This window comes from Ambystoma mexicanum, chromosome 10 (assembly GCF_040938575.1).
Source record: "Ambystoma mexicanum isolate Mex_15411 chromosome 10, UKY_AmexF1_1, whole genome shotgun sequence".
In the NCBI taxonomy this organism is placed as follows: Eukaryota; Metazoa; Chordata; class Amphibia; order Caudata; family Ambystomatidae; genus Ambystoma; species Ambystoma mexicanum.
Genome location: NC_090932.1, coordinates 1,266,076,193 through 1,266,101,505, shown reverse-complemented (window position 1 = coordinate 1,266,101,505; position 25,313 = coordinate 1,266,076,193). Strand labels below are relative to the sequence as shown.

The window sequence follows — 25,313 nt, the reverse complement described above, 5'->3', positions numbered from 1 at the left end:
TTGTAAGCGATGCATGGTATCTCAAGTATGACACTGACACAAGAGGTACAATTTCAAAACCTTTATTCAGTTTTCAGGGTTTGGGAAAACTCCTGCTTTGCCCTATAGCTATGATGGGAGTAGTCTCTACCATCAAATAATAGAGAACACATTCCTGGTCTGTCTCTGTCGAATCAAAATGGCCTATACTAACAAATCCTAATGCCTGCACTCTTACACACAAAGTGTATAAAGGGGAATATGTATGCAAAGAAATGTCAGTGTTATAACTTAAAGAATCAAGTTGGCCGAGTCAGCTCTCCTCCCCACGTTGGACAGCACAGAGTAAGGTGACCCCCGTAGACAGGATGACACACTCTGGCTCAGGATCTCAAAACAAAGGCAGCTCAAAACGTGGATCGAGGCCCCCCTGGCCTTCCATGTCAAAGTCACTAATTTCAGCTTTCAAAAATTCTTTTACAGTTCAACAAAAGTTCACACAGGTCTCCCTTGGTCGGGCTCGGACCTCACAATCACCACACTTGCAGTCCCTTCCCCAAGCTTAATTCACATTCTTTAGGGGTTCCCTTCCCCTAACTTATCACACTTCCGGTCTCCCACAGTCTGGCTCGGACCTTTCACTGATGTCGAAGACTTTAGAATGTGCAAGGGTTTTACCAGTAGACCTCTGCAGGACTACTTAGACTTTCACTTCAGCTCACACTCTTATGTTATTTGCCCCAGTGTCTCTTGGTCTTGGTAGTTCAGTACTATAAGCACGAAAGTTCAAAAGAAATCTTTCTCTTCGAGCATTCACCTGTCACTTCCCCATTTGTCGAGGGTTAATCTTGACAATTACGCATTTCAGAGCTTGTTCACTTTGCCGCTTTATAACAAAACATTTCACATTTTGCTGAGACTTTCGAGTGGGCTACTTCCTTTCACCGGACCACTCCACTACTCTGTACCACTGGCTTCACAGTTATCAGCCACTTAAAAGTTAATCACTGTTTTTTTATTTTTTATTTTAAGTTTTACAAAAAGTATAAGCGCATTTTGTATCATATGCAATCATTGTCCATGTATGGGATCAGTATGTTGTTGTGTTGGTGTCTTCGCTCGACAGATTGTCTCAGGGGGGTTTATCATCTGGTGAGGGGAATAATCCTTGCACTAGTGCGTTTCACACTGTGATGTCTGTGGAGCCTGTGTTTCAGCCTCTTCCTAATGCATCATACCATGTTGCAGTTCCTGCTTTGGTCCATCTTTTTAGATCTCTCCACCACACTTCCACTTTTGGTCCGTCTTTGGCTTTCCACTTCATTGCTATTCATCATTTTGCCAGTGCCCACGCAAGGTCTATCATCTTCTTCATTGCCCTATTTTTATTTGGATATTTAGGCCAAGAAGGCAAAGTTCATCACTGGTTAGCTTTCTTTCGTGCCTCATTAGCATGTGCGCAACCTTCACTTGTGAGATACATTGTTGCGGCTTCAATCTGTCCTTGACACAAACCGGCCTTTCATGTCTTTCACTTACTCACCGGTTGTTCATGTTCCTTTCTTGTCTTTGCGGCTTTGATTCACGAGCCAAGGTTAATACCACAGGCTTAGCCTCGTCTCTGCAACTTTGTCGTTCATCTGGGAGGGTCACTGGTGTCCTTGAAACACAATGCAGGTTTCTTCTCGTGCGCAATTTGGCTTTCTCCTTCACGGCTTCACGGAGGAAACGACCTCCTGCAGGGAACTCCAGGTTTTCTTTAGCCTTTGCTCTAGTCACTCTTTTGGTCACTCTGCTGCAGTAGGTTTGCCTCGCCCCAGAAGTTCTGCTCCTTCTCGTGTTCGACTTTGATCAGAGTGTGTCTCTATGTTCTGCCTTTAATTCATGTGGGGGAAAGCTAATGGGTATCAGATGCATTTGATTAAAGTCAAGTGCCTGACTTTGCCTGATCCGATTAGCTGGACATGTCCAATGAGATATGTAAGGCTTCGCCTCTTTACTCTGTCGCCCTCTACCTCTACCCAGTGTTTGTGCAGAAAAGGTGGGGGAGTTGGGACGTCAGAGAATCCTATAAGATAGGATGAGATATGGGAACGGGAAAGGGGGAATACCGCATCCCACCATTGGTTGCCTCACCCCTGCTCGTTGAAGACACCTCACATTCAGGTTTCTCACAGTACCCCCTTCACCCTGACGAAAACCCACATTTTCCAGTATTCTTCTGAAAAACTACAAGTCCCATAAACCACCCCACTGTTTTTCCCTACAACTACTGGGACGAGGAGGAGAGAGATTGGGAGGATAAGGATTACCTATAGGCATCTGTGGGTCATTAACTCCTATTGACGACCGTCATGTTGTCCCGCTAATGAGGACAGACTGGGTCACACATTCCCTTCGCACCACAAACACCTGTATCCAATCCCTACTCCCAGGAAGTATAAAAGGCAGTACAGGAAAACACACTTTGAGCGAGCTGGGGATGCTGGAAGGTGCAGGTACCCGGAGGAAGACCAGAAGATCTGTAGAGACCCTGGGGAGACCTGGAGGAGGAGAAACACCCTGACACTGGCCCTGTGAGTCCAGAGGAGACTGCACTGTGCAGAGGGAGCTGTACCTCCAGAAGGCAATTTCAGGGGCAGCTGGGTTTACTTGGTTGTACCAACAGCAAGACTCCTCCCTTGGGCCAGTCAGGCAAAACAGATGTCTGAGGGTCAGCAGTGGAGACCCTGACTTCAGAACAATATCCCCTTTTAGCTCTAGCAGCTCCCAATGCCTAATGCCGTTTTGGGGAGCTGAGAAGTGGGAGCAAAATCCTGACCATGCATTCTAGAATTGAAAGTCCCAAAACCCTTTTTGAAAACTGTGAGGTGTAAGAGACTCGAGCCCGGCAGAGGGAAGTCTCCTTTATGAACTTTGTGAGAGGTGTCCGAGCCCGGCAGAGGGGAGACCCTTGGAAACTTTGTGAGTGAACCAGGCACCAAAGATGTAGTGGTCCGGCGCCACGTGGGTGCTCATTTGAAGGTCTCTGGCTGGTGCCCCCTCTCACCCGAACCAGGAGAAACAAACACCAAGAGGCCTTAGGGGATTCCGGCGTGAGGTTTCAAGGCGGTCATACAAAGGTCAAACCAAACCCCCTTGTACAATAAAACCTCTTTGATACGGTGTGGATGCAGACCTGAAGCGGACTGAGGGATGCATGCGAGTTGGGGTGAACCCTTACACACCCTAGAACCTTGTATGAATGGAACTGTGAAGCCTGACTGGGGGCTTAAGGGTAAGCCTGACTGGGGTGTAGACCCAGATTTAGGTCAAGAGAAGAGCCTAAGCAGTCTAGAATGACTCTTTGTTGATATATGAAATGTGGCAAATGTGAACCTGACTGAGGGGTGCCAAGAGAAAGCTAGGGGAAGTTGAAATTGTGAACTGTGAAAAGCGTGAACCCGACTGAGGAATGTCCACAGTGAGTTGTTGGTCTAAGTCCAACTGAGGGAGGCTGTCGTTGAGATAAGGATTGGAGCCTGGATGAGTGGGATCCTAAGGTGAAGAGTAATCACCCGACGTAAAGGTTACCAGAAATAACAGTTTGTTTTGTTGTTTATGATATATCAGGCCCTCTAAAGCAAGGGACTTTGCATGAAAGAGACTTGGACACAGAAGGTCCTGATTATAGAGAAAAGGAACTGTAGCCACTTGCTGGAAAAGACCAGGAGTGTGTTGTGCTCAAGAGTACCACCTTGTCCCGTGCTTAAAACGTGGGGATGGGAGACCCTTACCATAACATCCTGACTTATTATTTTGTGAACACTTCTTTCTTTTCTTGTGAACACTATCCCACACTCTTTTGTAGCATAGCGGTAAGGATTGGCAATAGATTTTCTTAGTATAGGCCCTTTGTATCTGACTAGACTCTACTAGGACTGTATTATTATTTCATGGTCATAGCTTGCTCCCATCTTAGATTTAGGTTTAGATTAGGCGTTTATCTCTTCCACTTTACTGTTTAATAAACACCCTTGGACTGTGATCACTTGTGTCCATCTTATTTTGATACCATACCTTCCTTACATATGGTGTTAGAAGTGGGATTTGACTCAACTGATACTAGTTGGGGACTAGTTGGGGACAACTTTTTAAATCTAATGCCCGATAGGCGCCTCAGAGAGAAAACGCATTACTAGTGGTTTCCTCAAAATGGGCTAAACATCTGAGGCCAAAAGTCCTTATAACCACATCCCATTTGCGGTCTCTGGGATGAAGTCTATGGAAAAAGTACAAGAACACGGGTCAGAGAACAGGAATCCAATTCTTTGCTTTAACCCCACACCCCTTCTTCCCCTTAGAAACACTGTAGAGAATAACACCTACCATATTTCCTTCCCTAATCACTATCAGATTCCTAGTAGATAAGATTATAATCTCCCTAGAAATTAAAGCGGAGGTACCCCTCCTTTCTGTATTGTACCTTATGCCTCTAGCGGCAATGAGACAAATGAAGGGATTAAGAGTGCTACCCCTTTTGGCAAATGGAGAAGAGTTAAGAGTAGCCCTCTTAAATCTGTTTTATAGACCTATACAGATTAAGAGAGGGGAACTAGCAGGTCTCTTAGTCTATGAAACTCCTTGGGAAACCTTACCCCAACTAGGTTTAAGGGAGCGACCGATGAAGACGAAACATATCAGGGAATACTTTTTTCCTTATGACTCGCCGCTAAAGACAAAGAACATCTCTGTCTCTAGTTTTCAAACATTCGGGTCCAAACACTTAAGGAGAATAGAAGAGCAGGAATCTTCAGAGGTGGAGATCTCCACAAGTATAGACCAGACTCTGAAACCCATGAGCGGAAAACTCCTCTGTCCCATTTCACTAAGGCCCTTTTCCTTCTCTACCGAAATACCTATATCTGGTCATGGAGGTGAGATGAAACCAGAGGAGACTGAGGGACAAGGGTTAAACCCTAGAAGGAGAAGGACCGAGAGGCACTCTTCTCTTTCAACATCATCAGAGGGTGGAGAGAGGGATCTCTAAGAAAAATAAAGGGTGAGCTCCGAGGAAAATGTAAACTTTCTCCTTACCCTAATAGGGTCCAAGTTATCCGATGGCATTAGAGCAGATCCAAGAGTTGGAGCCCTCATATCAAGAAGAAACAACCCTTTTCAGTCCTAAGCCAAGACCTTGTCTTTCCTGTAAAGAAATTGGTCATGTGGCTCAATATTGCCCCCTTAACAAGGCAGATTCCATCACGGCCTTATCAGAGAAACCCCACCTGGAATATATGCTGGACCCCTTGGACCAGATATCCGGTTGCTCCATAATGGAATCGCCATGTTAAACCCCCGGGTCCAAACAGCAAAGGGGAAGGGTATGTAAGAAACCTGAGGTTGCCTCCGTGTCTGAACCCTGGGAATCCCTTTCTCAGGTGGCCAGGGCACTGCCATCGCCCTTGGATCCATTACTTGGGGGTGGACAAGTGCGGGAGGATCACCTCTGATGTATGCAATTTAGTCGCTGATAGGACTGTCAAATCTAGATGCCCTCTGATGTATGCAATTTAGTCGCTGATAGGACTTTTAAAGTTAGATATACCCCGCTGCTTGCATTTTAGTCATTGTTGAGTTGTCAAACTTAGAGGCCCCTCGGCTACCTGCCTCCCAACATGCACATCACCAAAACACTCCTAACATACACATTCTGCACCCTACTCTGGGCCCTTCTAACTATCATCATAACAATGGCCCACACAAATTCCACAACTTGCAATCTGCAAGAGAGAAACACTCGATTTAGAGCGAGGCTGCCTCGCCTTTATGACCTCAAAAACAAAAGAACTAGACCACCAGGCTCGACCTCAACCCCTACTACACATGACCCTAGCTGTCCTGCCCTAGTGGCAGAAAGAAGCTACAAAACTCAAATTGACCTCTATAATCAGAGGAGGCCTAACACTCCCAATCACAGACTAATCCAAGATAAAACCACAACTCCCAGCCTATCAGGAGCCCTCATCAATGCAAGGGGGACTCATAGCACATAGTACTGAAATTGCTGACATACTTGCCCTGGACAACTTAGATTTACTCGCAATCACTGAGACCTGGCTCCATGACGCCGCAGGTCCTGCACTCATGATTGCCGTACCTGATAATTATAACATACTAGGAGTCGATCGCCCCAACTCTCGGGGAGGTGGCCTAGCCATCATCGCCAAAACCAAGCTAGATGTAAGACTCACCCCTCACCCAGAAATAACATCATGCGAACTCCTCTCAGCCAAAATACCTATCTCTAACAATAGCACACTAACTGTCCTCCTGGTGTATAGACCACCAGGCCCACTAGGCAACTTTGAGGAAGACTTATCTAGCCTTCTTACTAACAACATCAAAGACACTACCCAGCTCCTATTATTAGGTGACTTTAACTTGGGTTTTAATGATAATGAGGACAAACAAGCCCACTCCATCCAATCTATTCTAGTTGATCATGGCCTGACCCAGAACATTTTTGACCCCACGCACATAAAAGGACGGACATTAGATTGGATAGCCAACCGAAACTGTAACACTACTATCTCCAAAATCTTGCCACAAACATGGACTGATCACCACCTCATCTGCTTCTCATTAAAGGGGTAGTCCAGCTAAAACTTTTATTTAAAAAATAGATAGGCAACATAAAAAAAAATACTAGCACTTTTTTTTTTTAAACTTCCTATGTAAAATTTTGAGCTATTCAAGCTCAAAGTTCGCAAAAGCAAGCACATGGGCGCATCCATTTTGTGAAATGGATGCCCACCTGTGCTGGCTTTTTCTTTTGCGGCACTAATGAAGGAAAGCCAGCCAGCTGTAGTAAACAAAAGCTAGTGCTTATTTTATTTTTTTTAAATATATAGCACTTACCGAGATTCAGCTGCAGCTTTCCTGCTCTGGTCTCCGGTCCCCGTCCTCTGCGTACAGCACCAATGAAGGAAAAGCCACCCAGCGGTAGCTTTTGTTTACTACAGCTGGCTGGCTTTTCCTTCATTAGTGCCGCAAAAGCCAGCACAGGCGGGCATCCATTTCACAAAATGGATGCGCCCATGTGCTTGCTTTTGCGAATTTTGAGCTTGAATAGCTCAAAATTTTACATAGGAAGTTTAATTAAAAAAAAGTGCTAGTATTTTTTTTTTAATGTTGCCCATCTATTTTTTAAATAAAATGTTTAGCGGGACTACCCCTTTAACTATAGAACCGCCTAAACCAATTAACCAGGAAATAGTACCAGCCATGCCAACCAGAAGTAAAAAAGACATTACTTTGGAAAAATTGCTCCCTCTCCTCCAACCAGCCCTTGCTGTTAGCGATATTAAGCATCACCCTAACATACTAGTTGAGACATTTAACAACGCCATGTCCAATGCTTTGGACATAATAGCCCCCATCAAACCTCGTAAAAGCAAACGAGAATCTCATTTTAACTCATGGTTCACCCCTCACCTCAAAGAACTACGAATCCAAAAGCGCAAACTCCAAGCTATCTGGAGACATACACCTTCGGCGGAGAACAAAACCATCCTTAACAATTTTGCCAATAAATATAAAAAGGAAATAATCCAAACCAAAAAAGACACATTCAATGAGAGAATTAGCAAAGCTAACTCTAAAGAACTCTTCTCCATCCTCCGGGAAATGGAAAACCCTATTGCTCCCGTCAACAACGTCCCCAAAGATAAACAATTGTGCACTAGCATCAAAAATACCCTAGTTAACAAAATTGCAACCTTGCAAACTAAAATCGCAAAGAAGAAAGCATCCTTGAGCCCTAATAGAGCTCACACCATTCACTTGACCAACTCACCCAGAACAGCCACCCAATACAATTGTCAACCTTTCAGTTTTACTAACATATCCATCCTGGAAACTGAAAAGGTGATCCTATCACTGAAACCTTCTAACTGCCAAGTTGACAACTGCCCTGCACAAGTCATTAAGGACGCAGCACGAGATTTAGCACCCTTCATCTCAAAACTAACGCTTCATTTAAATCTAGCACTGTACCATCCAACCTCAAAGAATCCTGGGTACTACCCCTCCTTAAAAAACAGACCCTCGACTCAGCTATCCCCACCAACTATAGGCCAATCGCCACAGTCCCATTCCTCCTCAAAATCATTGATAGAGTAGCCTACCTCCAGCCCCAAAACTATCTGGAGACGAACCAACTATTAGGATCTCGCCAATCTGGTTTCAGACCATTACATGGCCCTGAAACAGCCCTAATTGATCTCAAAACACAAATCGACGAGCTGAAGGATAAAGGCAAAACAGCTATGCTCCTCCTCCTTGATTTATCGGCGGCCTTTGACCTGGTGGACCATGCAGTGTTATGCAACCACCTAGCGTCTGCCGCCTATTTCTCAAGTGAAGCTATAGCCTGGGTGGCACAATCCTTCCTAGCCAACCGTATGGTGAGTGTTCTCCCCTTTAGCCTCAGCGGACCCAATACAAATCACCTGTGGCATCCCACAAGGTTCATGTGTCTCACATACCATGTACAATATCTTCACTAAGCCACTCTTCGACAAACTGGACAGACTAGGGGTAACTTATTTCGCCTATGCGGACGATATGCAGATCCTCATACCACTATCTGGCAACTTTGTCGAAGACACAGCTCTACTAAACAAGATCTACCTCCTCATTCAGGCATGGATGGCCTCCCACGGCCTCTGCCTGAATGATGACAAAACTGAGATACTGATCCTGGGTTCCGACTCCAACCTCAGAAAACTTAGCCAAAACTACCGTGCCTTCAACATAGATGGCAACATAATCAAAGCGGCAACGGAGGTAAAAACACTAGGTTTCTACCTCGACTCCACTCTATTGCTTAAACAAGTTAATTCCTTAGCGTCCTCCACAGCTTACACCTGCAAACTAATCCGGGCCTACAGACCTTACCTTTCCAAAACTAACTGCATCACCCTAGCCAATGCCTTAGTAATGTCGAAACTGTGCTATTGTAACACCCTCTATGCATGTGCCAGCAAAACTGTCATAAACAAAATGCAAATACTGCAGAACAATGCTCTTAGAGCAGCTCTGGACATACCCCGTAGAGCCCACATCTCTAACATCAGAAAAGACCAGCATTGGTTAAAAATCAGTGATACAGTTCTCCTCAAGACACTATCCCTCACCCACAAAGGCTTGAATAACACTGCGCCCCCATATATCTCGGCCAGACTGACACGAAAATCCTCTACTCAACACACTAGAGCTTCTAACCACCTTCTACTTGAAATACCCAGATTCAGACTATCCAAAGCAGGTGGGGCAAGCTTCCCTGTTAGAGCTGCCCATGCCTGGAATGCACTGCCCACCGCACTGAGAGCCAACCTACCCTACACCAGATTTAGATGCAAAGTGAAAAGTTGGCTTTGGACTAATGACGACCTACAATTGCGCTAGGCCAGGACCGATTAGCATTTTTAACTGCCTTGTTACCTCTGTTACCTGACATTAGACTACCTCATACTAGGAACCTGTATTTCACGTATCTTGTACCTAATGCACTCTGTATACCTGTTCTGTAATTTCTTCAAGTACTGCATTCCTTGTATGTATTCCATGTATGTAACCTAAGCTCAAGTATTCTTATGACTGCTGCGCCCGGCTACCCCTGGGTTTTCTGCGCATTATCAAATAAACAAACAAACCTGAGTGAGGGGTCCTTGGGGAGTAGGATAGGGGCACCCGATTGAGAGAACCGGGGCACCCTACCGTATGACCCCTTTTCTCCATCCTACCCAGTAGGGTATCTAGAAACTCACCCCCCCACCCCCCCTTTTCAGACACGGACACTTTCTCACACACAACTCACTGTGAGCGACAATGAATTAACACCTCCCTACCCGACATTCCCTCTGTTACCATAGACCATTTCAGAACCCATACCGTTAACGATCACCCCCCCCCCCCCCCCCACCCCCCAATCCCAACAGATACCAAACCGGAAGCAAAGTATAGAAGAATCGGGAGAAGGAAAGTACATATGTCACCCTGTGCCCTACAACAACCCATTTTTACCCAGCACTACAGCTACCCCTTCACCCTGATGAAAACCAGTAGTCTTCGGAAAAACTACAAGTCCCATAATCCACCCACACTGTTTCTCCTAAAACCACTGGGACGAGGAGGAGAGAGATTGGGAGGATAAGGGTTAGCCACAGGAATCCCTGTGCCATTAACTCCTATGGACGACCGCCATGTTGGCCTCCTAACGAGGACAGACAGGGTCAGGCTTCCTTTCCAACCACTCACAACTGGATCCAATCACTACTCCCAGGAAATATAAAAGGCGGAAAGGAAAGCACACTTTGTGCAAGTTGGGGATGCTGGAAGGTGCAGGAAGCATGAGGAAGACAAGAGTTGTAGAGACCCTGGGAGACCTCGAGGAGGAGGAAACCGCCCTAACACTGGCCCTGTGAGTCGAGAGGAGACTGCACTGTGCAGAAGGAGTTTTACCAGAAGGTAAGTCCAGGGGCAGCTGGGTTGCCTGGCAGTACCCACAGCAAGACTCCTCCTATGGGCCAGTGGTTCCATGTAATAATGTCGCCACAAAAATCTCACCATGCAAAAATATCGCCGAAAAATTGCCGTTTTTTGTGGCGACATTGGACACCCCCGCAACCCCCAAACTTTTTTTTTTTTTTTGCCCCTGTCCCCATATATATACTCACCCAAATAATATCGCCACGACATTTTCCCGGCGATATTATTTACGACGACCATATATATGGCGATATTATTACCTGAGCCAGTCAGGCAAACCCAGGTCTCTGAGGGTTAGCAGAGTTGACCCTGACCTCAGAACAATATCCCCTTTTAGCTCCTGCGGATTCCAATGTCAAATGCTGTTTTGCTAAGCAGTGGGAGCAAAATCCCGACAGTGCATTCTGGGACCGGAAGTCCCAAAACCCTTTTTGAAAACTGTGAGGAGAGACTCGAGCTCAGCAGAGGGAAGTCTCCTTTATGAAATTTGTGAGAGGGGTCCAAGTCCGGCAGAGGGGAGACCCTTGTGAACTTTGGGAGTAGGGTCCGAGCCCAGAAGATGGGATGCCCTTTGTGAACCTTAAGAGGAGTCAGAGCCCAGCAGAGGGAGACCCTTGGGAACTTTGTGAGTGAACCAGGCACCAGAGATCGTGGTCCAGCAACACGTGAGCTCTCACTTGAAGCTCTCTGGCTGGTGTCATACTCACCGAAACCAGGAGAAACAACAAATACAAAGAGGCCTTAAGGGAGGCCGGCGTGAGGTGTCAAGGTGGTCATATGAGGGTCAAATAAACCCCCTTGTACAATCGAAAGTCTTTGACATGGTGTGGAAGCAGACTTGAACCCGACTGAGGGATGCCTGCGAATTGGGGTGAATCCTAATGCACCCTAGAACCTTGTGTGAATGGAACTGTGTGAAGCCTGACTGGGGGCTTAACAGAAAGCCTGGCTAGGGGCCTAAGGGAAAGGCTGACTGCAGGCTTAAGGAAAGCCTAACTGGGGCTGAGACCCGGACTTGGGTAAAGGGAAGAACCTAAGGGGTCTAGAATGACTTTTTGTTGAAATACGATTTCTGGCAAATGTGAACCTGGCGGAGGGATGCCAAGAGAAAGCTAGGGGAAGGGTACCCCCGCTTTCTGATGAGATGTTGAAATTGTGAACTGTGGAAAGCCTGAACCCGACTGAGGGATGTCCTTGTTACGCTCACCTGACTCCCACGGAGGGAGGCGCTGGCCTGGTTCGCGCTGCTGTGACCTCTTCTAAGGTGATGCGCAGGGTTCGGAAGACGGACTGGGCCGGGCCCCCAAATCTGGCTTGTCTGGCTCGCAGAAGTATCCTTCTGTAGGCGAAAATAGGGGATTAACTGTCTGCGGGGTAATGCAATCGGCCTCCCACTTTCCCCTCTCACCCTCCTTGAAACCCTTCTGTGATTTCTCGTAGCGTCTCACCTGAGGGTCTGGAAGGACGAGCTCTCCATCCTGCTTCTGATGCAGGGGCGCGTTGGTATCCAGTTACTTCACTGGATTTTCGGATTGGTGAGAACCAAACTTGCTTGGCTTCCAGGTAAGTTTTTTGATAAGAGGTTCCCCTTGTGTCCATGCATTAATGTACTAATGCTAGTGTCTTTTTCCCCATAGGGGCCGCGGTACGGAATGCTGGGGAACAGGCACCGACCCGAGATGAGAGGTTAAATCCTTGTAGAAATCAGGTAAGTCTTTAATGAGCGTTTTTTGGTAATGTCTTTTCATTCGCTCATTAACGCTGATGTCTCTTTTTCCCCTTAGGGGCCGGGGTCCGGAAATGCCAGGATGCGGCGCGGACCCGAAATGAAGAGGGAATGAATCAACAGGTAAGTCTTAACATGGAGATTTAGCTTTCCTTATTCCCTTCTCTCTCTCACCATTTGTTCTGGTCTTTTTCTCCCTAGGCGCTGGGCCGTGACTGCGAATCCGGATGATCGCTGCTGAACATGGAGGCGCCCTGTAAAGGTGAGTGGAATGCAACGCTGCAGCGATCGACGCGATGAGCTTTTAAATTAAAGTCTTCCTTTTCAGGATTGTCGGCGAGATGTCTCCGGGATGCGGATTTAGCAGGTAAGGACTTTTCCTTCTTCTGTTCTCTTCTTCTCTTCCTTTGCAGGTGATCCAGGCTGCTGGCAGGTGTGGCAGAAGTCAGGATGCAGGAGCAGACACGGTGAGCGTCCAGCTGCTAGATGCAGAACAACGCGAAGCACGTGTGGCTGTTCGGGTGGGGTTTAAATAGCCTTGGAAGAAGTTCCAGGTATGTATCCTTCCTCCAATCAGGTATGTATCCTTCCCCGACCACGCCCGGATGGTAAATTAGTCCCACAGGTAACGTAGTTCCTTTCAGGCCTCAAGGAGGCCAGGATCCTGCAGCATGGTCTGCATCAGGTAAGCGCACCCAAGCATTCTCATAATGAGCCTGGCGCCTATGGCGCCAGGACTGATGTCTTTTATGAGTCTGGCGCCAGGACACTGTCCAAAGGGCCCCTATATGGGGTTGCTGGGTCCTTCCTTGGGGACTGGATGTCCGCTTTCGGGGACGCCGGGCTTGAACTGGCTCCCCGGGAGCGGGCCTCATGACAGCACTCGCCCCCCCCCCCCCCCCCAGGTTGTTCCCTCCGGGGGTTTTGGTTTGTCTGGGAAGAGTCGGTGGAATTTCCTGACTAATCGAGGTGCATGCACATGGTCGCTGGGTTCCCACGACCTCTTCTGAGGTCCGTACCCCTTCCAATCAATTAGGTAGAACAGTTTTGACCTAAACATTTTTGAGTCTAAAATGTTCTTCACTTCGAATTTGGGCTCCCCATCTATTAGAATAGGTTCTGGAGGTTTGAGTAGTCGGGTTCCGGGTACCACTGGTTTCAGAAGTGACGCATGAAAAACAGGATGAATTTGCATACTAGCTGGTAAATCAAGTTTAACAGCCACTGGGTTAATTATTGCCGTAATAGAATAAGGTCCCAGATATTTTGGGTTAAAAGTTCGAGGCCCTTTGAGTGGTAAATGTCTGGTAGCTAACCACACTTGATCCCTAATCTGATACGGAGGTGCTTCACTCCGATGTAGATCAGCATTCTCCTTGTATTTTCTCTTGGCTTGTTGTAAATGCATAGTTGCCTCTTTGAAGGCTTGGGTAATTGTAGAATGCAGATGTTTTACTGCAGGCATTCCGAGGTTCTGAGGTGAGTCAAGGTTTGAGGGTGATGCCCAAACAAAGTATAAAAAGGACTGTGGCCAGTTCCAGAGTGTACCGAATTATTATATGCGTATTCGGCTATCCAAACAATGTCTTTCCAGGTGCTTTCAGATTGCTGTAACATACACCGTAAGTACTGTTCAAGGGTCTGATTTGTCCTCTCGGTCTGAGGGTGGTGACTGGTCGATAATCTTACGTCGATCTGCGCCATTTGACAACATTTGCGCCAGAAGTGGGAAATGAATTGGCTTCCCCGGTCAGAGATTAGTATAGATGGGAATCCATGTAGCCGAACAATATTTTCCAGGAATTCTTTGGCTAGGACAGAAGCTGAAGGTAAACCTTTCAAAGGAATAAAGTGGGCCATTTTGGAAAACAAATCCACAATTACCAGAATAGTATTGTACCCCGAACAAGGAGGCAGGTCCGTAGTAAAATCCATTGATAGGGTGTGCCAGGGTGCTGGTGGTATGTCTAGAGGTTGAAGGAGACCGGCTGGTCTTTTCTTTTGTCTTTTATTTTGGGCGCAAACACCACAAAACATCACAAAAGATTTAACATCTTTTCGCCAAGAGGGCCACCAAAATTGTCGTTTCACCTTTTCCTCTGTCTTGGCAATACCAGGGTGTCCCTCTATTAATGTATCATGATAACCGGAAATAACTAGTTAGTGTAATTCATTATGTGGCAGGAATAAGCGTCCTTGGAAATAAGGTAAACCATTATCTATGGTAAAGTCTGATCCCTTTTGTATCAATTCCTGTAAGGTTGTAGGGTCCAGGAGTTGTTTCACTCTGGCTTGAATGTCTTCAAGCGTCTGTAACGAAGTCATGCCTAGAATCCTCTGTTCGGGAATTATTGGTACTGGTTCTGAGTTTGTATCAGATTCTCCCATTCCAATTCGGGATAAGGCGTCTGCTTTGCCATTCTTGCAGCCAGGTCGATAGGTAATCACGAAATCAAATTCAGCGAAAAACAAAGCCCATCGGAGCTGCCGTGATGACTGAGCCTTGGCGGTTTTCAAATACTGTAAATTCCGGTGATCAGTGATCACTGTACTGGTATGTCGAGCGCCAAGCAGATAATGCCGCCAGGCTTTAAAAGCGGACTTAATGGCTAACAGTTCTTTATCCGTGATTGCATAATTAACCTCGGGTGCCGAGAATTTTCTGGACCAAAATGCTACGGGATGCAGTTGGTTGGTTTCGGGATCTCTTTGGGACAGGACAGCTCCCATGGCTAGGCTGGATGCGTCCGTCTCGACGACATAAGGGAGATCTGGACGCGGGTGTTTCAATATAGGTGCGGAGGTAAACTTAGCTTTTAAATCCTGAAAGGCCTGCTTGGCTTCTTCAGACCATTCAAAACGTTTATTTTTCCTCAAGAGTGCAGTAATGGGTTGTACCACGCGTGAAAATTCCGGGATAAACCTGCGATAGAAATTGGCAAAGCCGAACATGCTTTGAACCCCTTTTACAGAGCTAGGTGATGGCCATTTTAGGATGGCATCCACTTTTCTTGAGTCCATTCGGACTCCTTTGGGTGTCAGGATGAAACCTAGAAACTCGACTTCTGTGGTATGGAAAACACATTTCTCCAATTTAGCAAATAGTTTGTGTTGGCGCAGTTTTTCAAGTACTGCCCTGACATGTTTTCTGTGATCAGATTCCGAAGAGGAGTACACCAGAATGTCTTCGATATATACGACAACACAAACATCGATGAGTTCCCGAAGGACATCATTCATGAAGTATTGGAAGGCAGCCGGCGCGTTACACAATCCGAAAGGCATCACCTGGTACTCGAATAATCCGTATTTAGTACGGAAGGCAGTTTTCCATTCGTCGCCTTCTTTAACTCGTACCAGATGATAAGCCCCCCGGAGATCTAACTTGGTGTATATGCAAGCGTCCTTCACCTGGTCAAGGAGTTCAGGGATCAGAGGCAGAGGATAACGGTTTTTAACCGTTATCTGGTTCAATGCGCGGTAATCGATACAAGTTCTAAGGTCGCCTTCTTTTTTGGGCACAAAGAACAAAGCCGAGGATGCCGGGGACTTTGACGGGCGAATAAAACCATTAGCTAGGTATTGATCCAAATATTGTCTCAAATGCAGATTCTCAGGTTCGGTAAGGGCATAAATCCTGCTACAAGGGGGTTGTGCACCGGGCACCAGATCGATTTGGCAATCGTACGATCTGTGAGGAGGTAACGTGTTGGCCTGTTCCTTTTGGAAGACGTCCTGAAAGTCTTGTTATTCCGGAGGTAGTTGCATGGAGGCAGAGGTTACAGATGCTAGCTTAATCCTCAGGTTTTCTGGGTAGCAGGTTTGTGTACAATCCGGGAAGGTTATTCTCTTAGCTCGCCAATCAATTCGAGGATTATGTGTCTCTAACCAAGGGATTCCAAGAATAACCTGAAACTGTGGAGCCTTGATTACATCAAACACAACACCCTCCCGATGGCCGTCGGGACCAATAAGAGTCACCTCAGTAGTGGAATGTGTTACCGGTCCACAGGCAATTTCAGTTCCATCGACTGTGGTGATGACATCTTTGCTGGTTTTAGGACGGAGAGGGAGGTTAACCCTAGAGACCAATTCACGATCCACATAGTTTCCAATAGCCCCACTATCAATGTATGCCTTTATTGCATGCAACCGCTTAGGCTGTTCTGGATCTACGAGAACCATTGGCACAATGAAATGCGAGGTCTGAGAGTTAGTTTCCAAGCTCGGCAAGCGGACCCCTACACTTGTCGGGCGGAGTCGTTTCCCGAAACAGAGTCTTCATGGTTTTTATCAGCGGCTCCTACCGCCTTTCGGGGCGGTTTTGCCTGGCAATCTCGTAGAAAGTGTCCAGAATTCCCACAATAAAGACATCATTTTAACTGCCGCCTCCTTTCACGTTCCTTTTGAGTTAAGGGTCCTTTAACCCCTCCAATTTGCATAGACTCAGACATCAACTCCCTTGGGATTAGCATGGGTCTTGACCAACACCCGGGTCTCAAACCTGGACCGATCTGCTTTTCTGTTTTGAAGTCTGTGATCCAATTGGACCACTAAGTCTATATACTCTGTGCATTCTTGGGGCGGATTTACAACTTGGGCCAGGACATCTTTAAGTTCTCCGCAAAGGCCTCGATAAAACAACGTGACTCTTTTATCCTCTGGCCATCCCGTTTCCACAATTAGTCAATTAAAGGTTGCAATATAGGATAGGAAGTCCTGATTGCCCTGTCGCAGGGATAGAAGTTTGTCATCCAGAGCCTGCCCCTGAGAGTGTCGAGCAAATAACCTTTCCATGCTTGCTTAAAACCTTTGAAAATCACGGAGAATCGGGTCATCTTGAGTAACCAGTGGAACTGACCAATCGGCAGCGCAGCCGCTGAGATATGACAATACAAAGGCTACCTTGGTCTGATCATTAGGGAAGGCCCCAGGTCTGCATAGGAAGTGCAAACGACACTGATTCATGAATACGGCGAATCGTTTGGGGTCCCCAGCAAAGTGTTCTGGTGGGGCCAGCGGCATGTTTCCAGGTAGATTAATCTGTACAGGGTTACTGGAAACCACAGGAGCGGGGTTCCCTCCGGAACCGGGTAGAGGAGTTTGCCCAGCTTGACCTTGCAAAAGCTGTCTGGCCAGGTCATCAGTCCTTTCCTTTGATATTATTAATTCCCTCCTGAGGGCATTAGTCTCTTGACGAGCGGCATGCACTTCGGCCCGTAATTCCCCCAGTAATTGGGCCAACTGGTCAGTCTCAGAACTTTCCATAGCGCCTGGGTGGGAATTTGTAGGAAGGCTTCGCGTTCTGTAACGCTCACCTGACTCCCACGGAGGCGCTGGCCTGGTTCGCGCTGCTGTGACCTCTTCTAAGGTGATGCGCAGGGTTCGGAAGACGGACTGGGCCGGGCCCCCAAATCTGGCTTGTCTGGCTCGCAGAAGTATCCTTCTGTAGGCGAAAATAGGGGATTAACTGTCTGCGGGGTAATGCAACCGGCCTCCCACTTTCCCCTCTCACCCTCCTTGAAACCCTTCTGTGATTTCTCGTAGCGTCTCACCTTAGGGTCTGGAAGGACGAGCTCTCCATCCTGCTTCTGATGCAGGGGCGCGTTGGTATCCAGTTACTTCACTGGATTTTCGGATTGGTGAGAACCAAACTTGCTTGGCTTCCAGGTAAGTTTTTTGATAAGAGGTTCCCCTTGTGTCCATGCATTAATGTACTAATGCTAGTGTCTTTTTCCCCATAGGGGCCGGGGTACGGAATGCCGGGGAACGGGCACCGACCCGAGATGAGAGGTGAAATCCTTGTAGAAATCAGGTAAGTCTTTAATGAGCGTTTTTTGGTAATGTCTTTTCATTTGCTCATTAACGCTGATGTCTCTTTTTCCCCTTAGGGGCCGGGGTCCGGAAATGCCAGGATGCGGCGCGGACCCGAAATGAAGAGGGAATGAATCAACAGGCAAGTCTTAACATGGAGATTTAGCTTTCCTTATTCCCTTCTCTCTCTCACCTTTTGTTCTGGTCTTTTTCTCCCTAGGCGCTGGGGCGTGACTGCGAATCCGGATGATCGCTGCTGAACATGGAGGCGCCCTGTAAAGGTGAGTGGAATGCGGCGCTGCAGCGATCGACGCAATGAGCTTTTAAATTAAAGGCTTCCTTTTCAGGATTGTCGGCGAGATGTCTCCGGGATGCGGATTTAGCAGGTAAGGACTTTTCCTTCTTCTGTTCTCTTCAGGATGCAGGAGCAGACACGGTGAGCGTCCAGCTGCTAGATGCAGAACAACGCAAAGCACGTATGGCTGTTCGGGTGGGGTTTAAATAGCCTTGGAAGAAGTTCCAGGTATGTATCCTTCCTCCAATCAGGTATGTATCCTTCCCCGACCACGCCCGGATGGTAAATTAGTCCCACAGGTAAAGTAGTTCCTTTCAGGCCTCAAGGAGGCCGGGATCCTGCAGCATGGTCTGCATCAGGTAAGTGCACCCAAGCATTCTCATAATGAGCCTGGCACCATAGGCGCCAGGACACTGTCCAAAGGGCCCCTATATGGGGTTGCTGGGTCCTTCCTTGGGGACTGGATGTCCGCTTTCGGGGACGCCGGGCTTGAACCGGCTCCCCGGGAGCGGGCATCATGACAGTCCTTTTCAGCGCACCTCGCTCATTCAGGCCTACAGGTGGACACCTGCCGCACATACCTTACAGCCATTTGGGCTTACAAGAACTCGGAGGAAGGCATTTTTTCCTACTTCAACCCTATCGTCAAGAAACATCGGACGGGTCGCGCTAGGCTCTACCCGCCCGTCAAGAGACCGCACCCGGTGTGGGACCTTAACATAGTCTTGGGCGCACTGGCACACAAACCGTTCAAGCCAATGGCATCCGTGGACATCAGGATGGTCACCATCAGGACGGCCTTACTAGTCGGCCTTCCCTCGGCTCGTAGAGTCAGCCAGATGCAGGCGCTGGTCGCCTCTGAGCCATATGCCACCTTTCATAAGGACAAGGTAGTTATGCGGACACACCCGGCATTTCTGCCCAAGGTTCCGTCTGCTTTCCACCTGAACGAGGAAATAGTCATTTCTATGTTTTTCCCCGAAGCACAAAGAGTGCTGCACTGCCTGGATGTCAGGTATGCTCTGAAATTCTACTTGGACAGGATCAAGGGCTTCTGCAAATCGGATGCCCTGTCTGTCACTTTTGGAGGCTTAAAACCAGGCTATCAGGCCTCTAAGGCTTCCATAGCCCAGTGGATGGTGTCTGCCATCAAAGTAGCATATGAGGGCCAGCACAAGCCGCTTCTGGCCAACATGCATGCCCACATGGTCAGGGCAAGGCAATGGCCATCGCATTCCAGCGCTATGTCCCTTGGCAAGTCATAAGCAGGGCGGCCACCTGGGCCTCTCCCTCGGCTTTCTGCAAGCATTACTGTTTGGATACCGGCTCTAGATCTGATGCAGCTTTCGGACAGGCAGTTCTCCTCTCCACCTTAGGGCTACATTCAGTTGTAATCACCCATACAGTATGGAGGAAAGGGGACGGGACGTAAGAGTAATTATAAGTCACTCACCGTAGTGACTAACGTACTCTTAGTCCATAGTCCCCTTTCCTCCATACGTCCCACCAAGCTCCCCCCTAATAATACTGGTGTCATTAGGCAATGTTAAATCTGTTGTCGATGCGTCAATGGGGACTGAGGTGTGGCTCCGGATGGCGGAGTCAGGGCAGCGCATGCTTCCTGGCCCGCGCCCCTGCGCTTCTCTAAATTTAAAGGGGAAGAAGGTTTTTTCTGGTGAAAAAGGTTCCGTCTCCTGTCCCTTGGAAGGGACGCCCATACAGTATGGAGGAAAGCGGACTATGACTAAGAGTATGTTAGTCACTACGGTGAGTAAATTAAAATGTATTCCCCCAGCCCAGCTAGCCAAAGTGAGGGATACAGACCTACCTATACTTCCTCTGCCGTGGAGCGGGTCTCACTTCAAATATCTTGGTCTTCATATATACCATGATCCCAAACAGGAGCACGAACTAAACACCATTCGTGGTAGAGAGGGGCTGATCAAATCAATGCAATTTTGGAGTAAGTTACCCCTATCGATGATCGGTAGAGCGGCCCTCCTCAAAATGGTTGCCATTCCAAGATTGATGCACTGCGTTGTGAACATCCCGTACAATGTACCCAGTAGGTTCTTTCGAGAGTTGCATGCAGAATGTAGGCGGTTCTTATGGCAAATGACGGCACAGAGTCACATTGAATATGCTACAAAAGACCCTACGAGTTGGGAGGGCTGACGATGCCCAATTTTGAACTGTATTACTTGGCATGTCAGCTGCAATGTGTGGTAAATTGGATGGCAGACAAACCCACAGTTGATACTGCCCTCCTACAACCTGCCATAGAGAATGTACTCTTAGGGGAACTGGTATGGGTGCCAGCACAGGATCTCAGAAGTAACCATTCCTGGTGACCCTGGGCATTCAAATTTGGCATAGGGCCTGCAGAACGATGGGGATAATGGACCCGATCTCACCACAGACGCTGCTTGCGGTAGGAATGTCAGACAAAAGAGGGCTGCAGGCTGGGCCACCATCTGTTCTCGGGCCCAGGTCCCCTCCACCGCCAGTCGGACTCCACTGCCTTCCTGGCAACCCCTTGCACCCGGGACTGTCTCTGTATCCCTACAGTCCCACTACTAGCACTTGACACCTGATGTCTGCACTTACCCTCTCACTTGCCACCAGCTGGCCCTACTTTACTTACTGTTATCATTCTTTATCCCATGTACTGCCCCCCCCCCCCACTCTCCCTCGCACTTTTCCCCTTCCCATGCACTTGGGCGATCTGAATGACACCTGGCCTAGTAGGATCGCTGTCTGTCTTCCCTCTGTTCCCCCTCCCTTGCCTTGTCGCACCTTGAAACACTTGTGTACAGGCACGTTATAAATGCCAAATCATATCATACATAAAGGTCAATTGCTGATGAATATGACCATATTAAAAACAATTAAAAACAGGTGGCCAGCAGCAGACTGGGCTCTGGGAGTTAACGAGGACATGGAAACCATGATAAATGACTCGGAGGGAGGGCATGCTATATTAAGGTTGTATGAGATCCTAATGGGAGGTATCTCGAAGGAGGAACTGAAATGCAGAACGGGGTGGGAGAAAGAGCTGGGGAGATGCTTCGAGAATAAGAAGTGGAATAACATCGTGGCATAGCACAAGAAAGTTTCGAGAAATGCTAGACTACAGATGCTCCAATTGTACATCACCCAGAGCGCATACATCACTCCTGGAGTGATTAGCCAAGTTCAAAGGAGCAAGCAGTCATAAATTCCCTAAATGTAATGTAGAAGAGGCAGGTATGACTCACTTGTTTTGGGAATGTGCAGCCATACAAACTTTTTGGCATAACATATGTTATGATATGGCATTTATAATGCGTCTATACACAAGCGTTTCAAGGTGCGAAAACATAGCTACTAAGGTAGCAGCAGGAGGAATTGTCCTGGATGTACAGTCAACTGACTCATGCATAGTGGGGCAGTTCAAAAGAGGTACGAAACAGAAAGCAATGGGGAAGATCAAAGACCTCCTATACGTACTTGCAAAGCGCAGCATTGCTATGACGTGGAAGGTGAAAGCAGCCCCAAGTGTGAATAAGTGGTGGGATGATTTGCGGAAATGGTCGACAGCCGAAACTGGGGTGTGGGAGAAGGCGCTGGGTGAGCAAAATTAAGAGCCTAGCCCTGATCTAATGCAATGGATCACCTTAACTGTAACTATGTTCAAGCAGTGCAATAAAAATGACTTGGCTCAGACGCTATAAACTAAAATAGTGCAACTGACCCAACCCGGATCATGGCCATACTATACGAAGGCTTCGGGGGACAGGGGGGTGGGCAGACTGTTGGGGAAATGTTAGCATGTTGGAATGTGACATTGATTTGAACAAGTTAAGACTTAATGCATGGTTGTGTTAAATCAATAAAAACAAATTCCAAAAAATAAAAAAAATCATGTTGACATGCAACGCAAGCTAATATTCACAGTTCTATCTGAATGTGGTACTGGCTAATATTCACAGTTCTATTTGAAAGTGGTACTGGCTAATATTCACAGTTCTATCTGAATGTGGCACTGGCTAATATTCCTAATCCTGTCTAGATGGGATGCAAGCCAATATTCACAGTTCTATCTGGAGTGACTTGCACAGTTAGGGTACAGTTCATCTAGATGTGTGAAAACAAGATATGAGGACATTGTTGTGGACCTTTTGAAGATGGCACTAGATTTATTTATAGTGCATTACTGCAACAGGGGGAACACTACACGATTTTACCCGGTAGGTGAGCATCAGGGGGACACCCCAGAATTGTGGATCAGTATAAGGATTGGACATTAGACACCAGGTAGTTTAGCTTAGGAAACTCTCTAATTGACTGAGTTACTCTTCCATCCTGACACTTTTTTCCAAGAATTTCCCCTTATGTGTTTTAGATAGTATGTATGTGAGAGTTTTTCCAACCTGACCACAGTACCTAGTGAACCGGGCTGAAGGAAGCTACTTGCCAGGCGGAAAGGGATCTTCAGAGCCAGAGGGTAGTAGAACAACACAGGAAAGGGAGGCTCTGCAAATATCTAGTGTCTTCTGTCCATCCACCTTGATTCCCTCATACAGTCTGGCTATCATGCTGCAGCCTTGGGGACACCTGTTGTGTGGGTTTGTGTTGTTTCTGCTCAAGGAGATATGCTTTGTATCAGAATATAGGAAAGTTGTATTTTTTCTGTGTTTTGCGTCTCTCGTCCTTTGATTTTCCTTCCCTCTGACACAGCATTGCTGCTATAAAACATGTTTTCATGGTGTCTGTGTCCACAATACATGCCAGGATTGCCACTGTAAAGCACATTTTCTTTATGCCTGTTCCCAAAGTATATGCTAGCATTGCCATTGTATTTCCCTCAGTGCCAGAATTTGGAACATTAGCCAGTGTCGCCAACCCTCCTTTACGAACTCTGTGGGTATGTTTCAGCGCACATGCGCCCAACTGAGAGTTCCAAGATGGTGCCCGATCTTGTTAAAGGTGCAGTCTTCGGAGCAGAGAGCCCAGTAAAAATGTATTAAAACACACCTAAACCTGTAGCTGTTCATGATTCGGTACAAGGAAAAATTACCAAACAATCCTTCAAGGACTAGGCCATACCCCAACCCAGGGGGTGGGAACAAGGTCCTATAAAAGGGCTCAGAGGCCATGAACTAAATGCTGACCATGCGGATTTCCGACCAAGAAGGCCACACCCGCAAGGTTGGTCTTTTGTTCACTGACCCCTCCCAGTCCCTTTCAGGAGTGGGGGTGTCCCTCCATGCCCCCCCCCTCTGCTGTGCAGCGCCCTATTGCCACCCGCTCCCTCTTCCCTCACACTTAACTGCTGCAGGCACTGGCCTCCTGCTGCCCCCCTTTTCATGATACCTGTGCTCCTACTACACGCCCACCATTATCCCAAAAAAGCTCTTTAGGCTGAAAGTGTGACAACAATAAGTTAGCCGTGCCCTTGACACAAGCAGACATGCACCAGGCATGCATACACACCTGCAAGCACACATTCACAGGCACCCACTAACGCACAACTTTCTCAGATGCCTTTTGTTAACTTGCCTGCTTGTTGCTTCCCTTACCAACTCATTCCCTCAGCTCCACCATCTGCCTCCAGCTTCAGATCCACCACAAAACCGAAAATGTTAAGCGCTGTGACAATGTCTACTGCCTGGCCCTTTGGGGGTGTTTTTGTGTGTGGGCAATTCAGGTAGTCGTGCCCCACCACCCACTGGGTGACATGTGGCCCTACGGTGATATGTGGAGGATCTCCTGGCTGCTCCATAAGACTAGAGACCTGGGACAGTGGATTGCCACATGGGATCTCCTCTTCTTATTGGGCCTTTAAATCGTTGCCTCTGAGAGGCAAAGTTAACCACCACATGCCCAGATTTGTCCCTTCCCTGTATTGTATGCCATGTTCTATCTATAGATGTTTCTAAAGTGCCTACGGCCATACAGCAACTAAGTGCTATTAATCGCGAGAGAGCTATGCATAATGTGCAGTTTTATCTAAAATAAAATTGAATTTGCCTCTAAATGAAAGAAGGTGTTCAGTGGAACCACACAGGTCAACATTCACCCACACCTCCCCCAAACCATGAAGACCTCAGCTTCATATGAATTCCCTTTAGCTAGGTATTTCCCCTTTGTTGCATGTCCTGTTCAGTTCCATATCTCAGATTCACCCTACACTGACAGATGCTGCCACACATGTAGATAGACCTGCCACATGACAGGCTTAAGCCATATGTCCACATTCCCCTCTTGCCCACTCCATTGCTAGTTTCAGTATCGTGTCACAAGCCAAAAGCATACCCCTCTCAACTCACCCTGATTTCGAGGGTAACAGCCTGGCTATACATAGTCCCCTGCCCTCTTCCAGCAAATCAAATGCCCAGCTTACACTACAGTATGTACACTCACCCAGCAAAAGGGATCGCCCTCCAAAAATGATGAATCCCATTTAATTTCAATGTGATCATCCTCCAAAACATCTGACCTTGCACCACAGCTGCTGTCACTCACAATAAGCATGCACACCTGCATGCCACAAAGCAGCAATCACAGATGACTTTCCCTTTCTCACACATACCTGAATCAAAATAGGAACCTCTGTAATTGAGTGTTCGCACACTAAAGGAGTTCACATGGCACAATGCAGTGCATGAAGAGTCTTGCATACAACGATCGCTGAGACAAGGCCACATTCTTCATCTGTGCCTTAACTCACCATGGTCTATCTTTCTTTCCTCAGGTGGTGATGACGATAATTGTTGCTTTTATCTTGGATGCCTTTGTGTTCCGTATGAACTATAGCAGGAAGAATCAAGACGTTGAAGGTGGGTATAATCTTGGGAATAAACTGGGAACCTATGCTCAGGAGATGACCTGAGCATGCATGTTGAAAAACAGGATGATGGTGGAATGCCAGTTGGAAACATAGCAACATGTGAGCAAAATGCCACAATGAATGATCTAAATGTA

At 47.3% G+C, this 25,313-nt stretch overlaps 1 protein-coding gene across 2 annotated transcripts in view; it reads left to right on the top strand.

Moving 5' to 3' along the window:
- TPCN1 (two pore segment channel 1) overlaps positions 1-25,313 on the top strand; it is a 767,000-nt gene that overhangs the window by 607,548 nt on the left and 134,139 nt on the right. For both annotated transcript variants that reach the window (XM_069619236.1, XM_069619237.1), the window contains exon 24: positions 25,084-25,168. In XM_069619236.1, the coding sequence (XP_069475337.1) occupies positions 25,084-25,168 (85 nt within the window). The remainder of the gene's footprint in view (positions 1-25,083; positions 25,169-25,313) is intronic.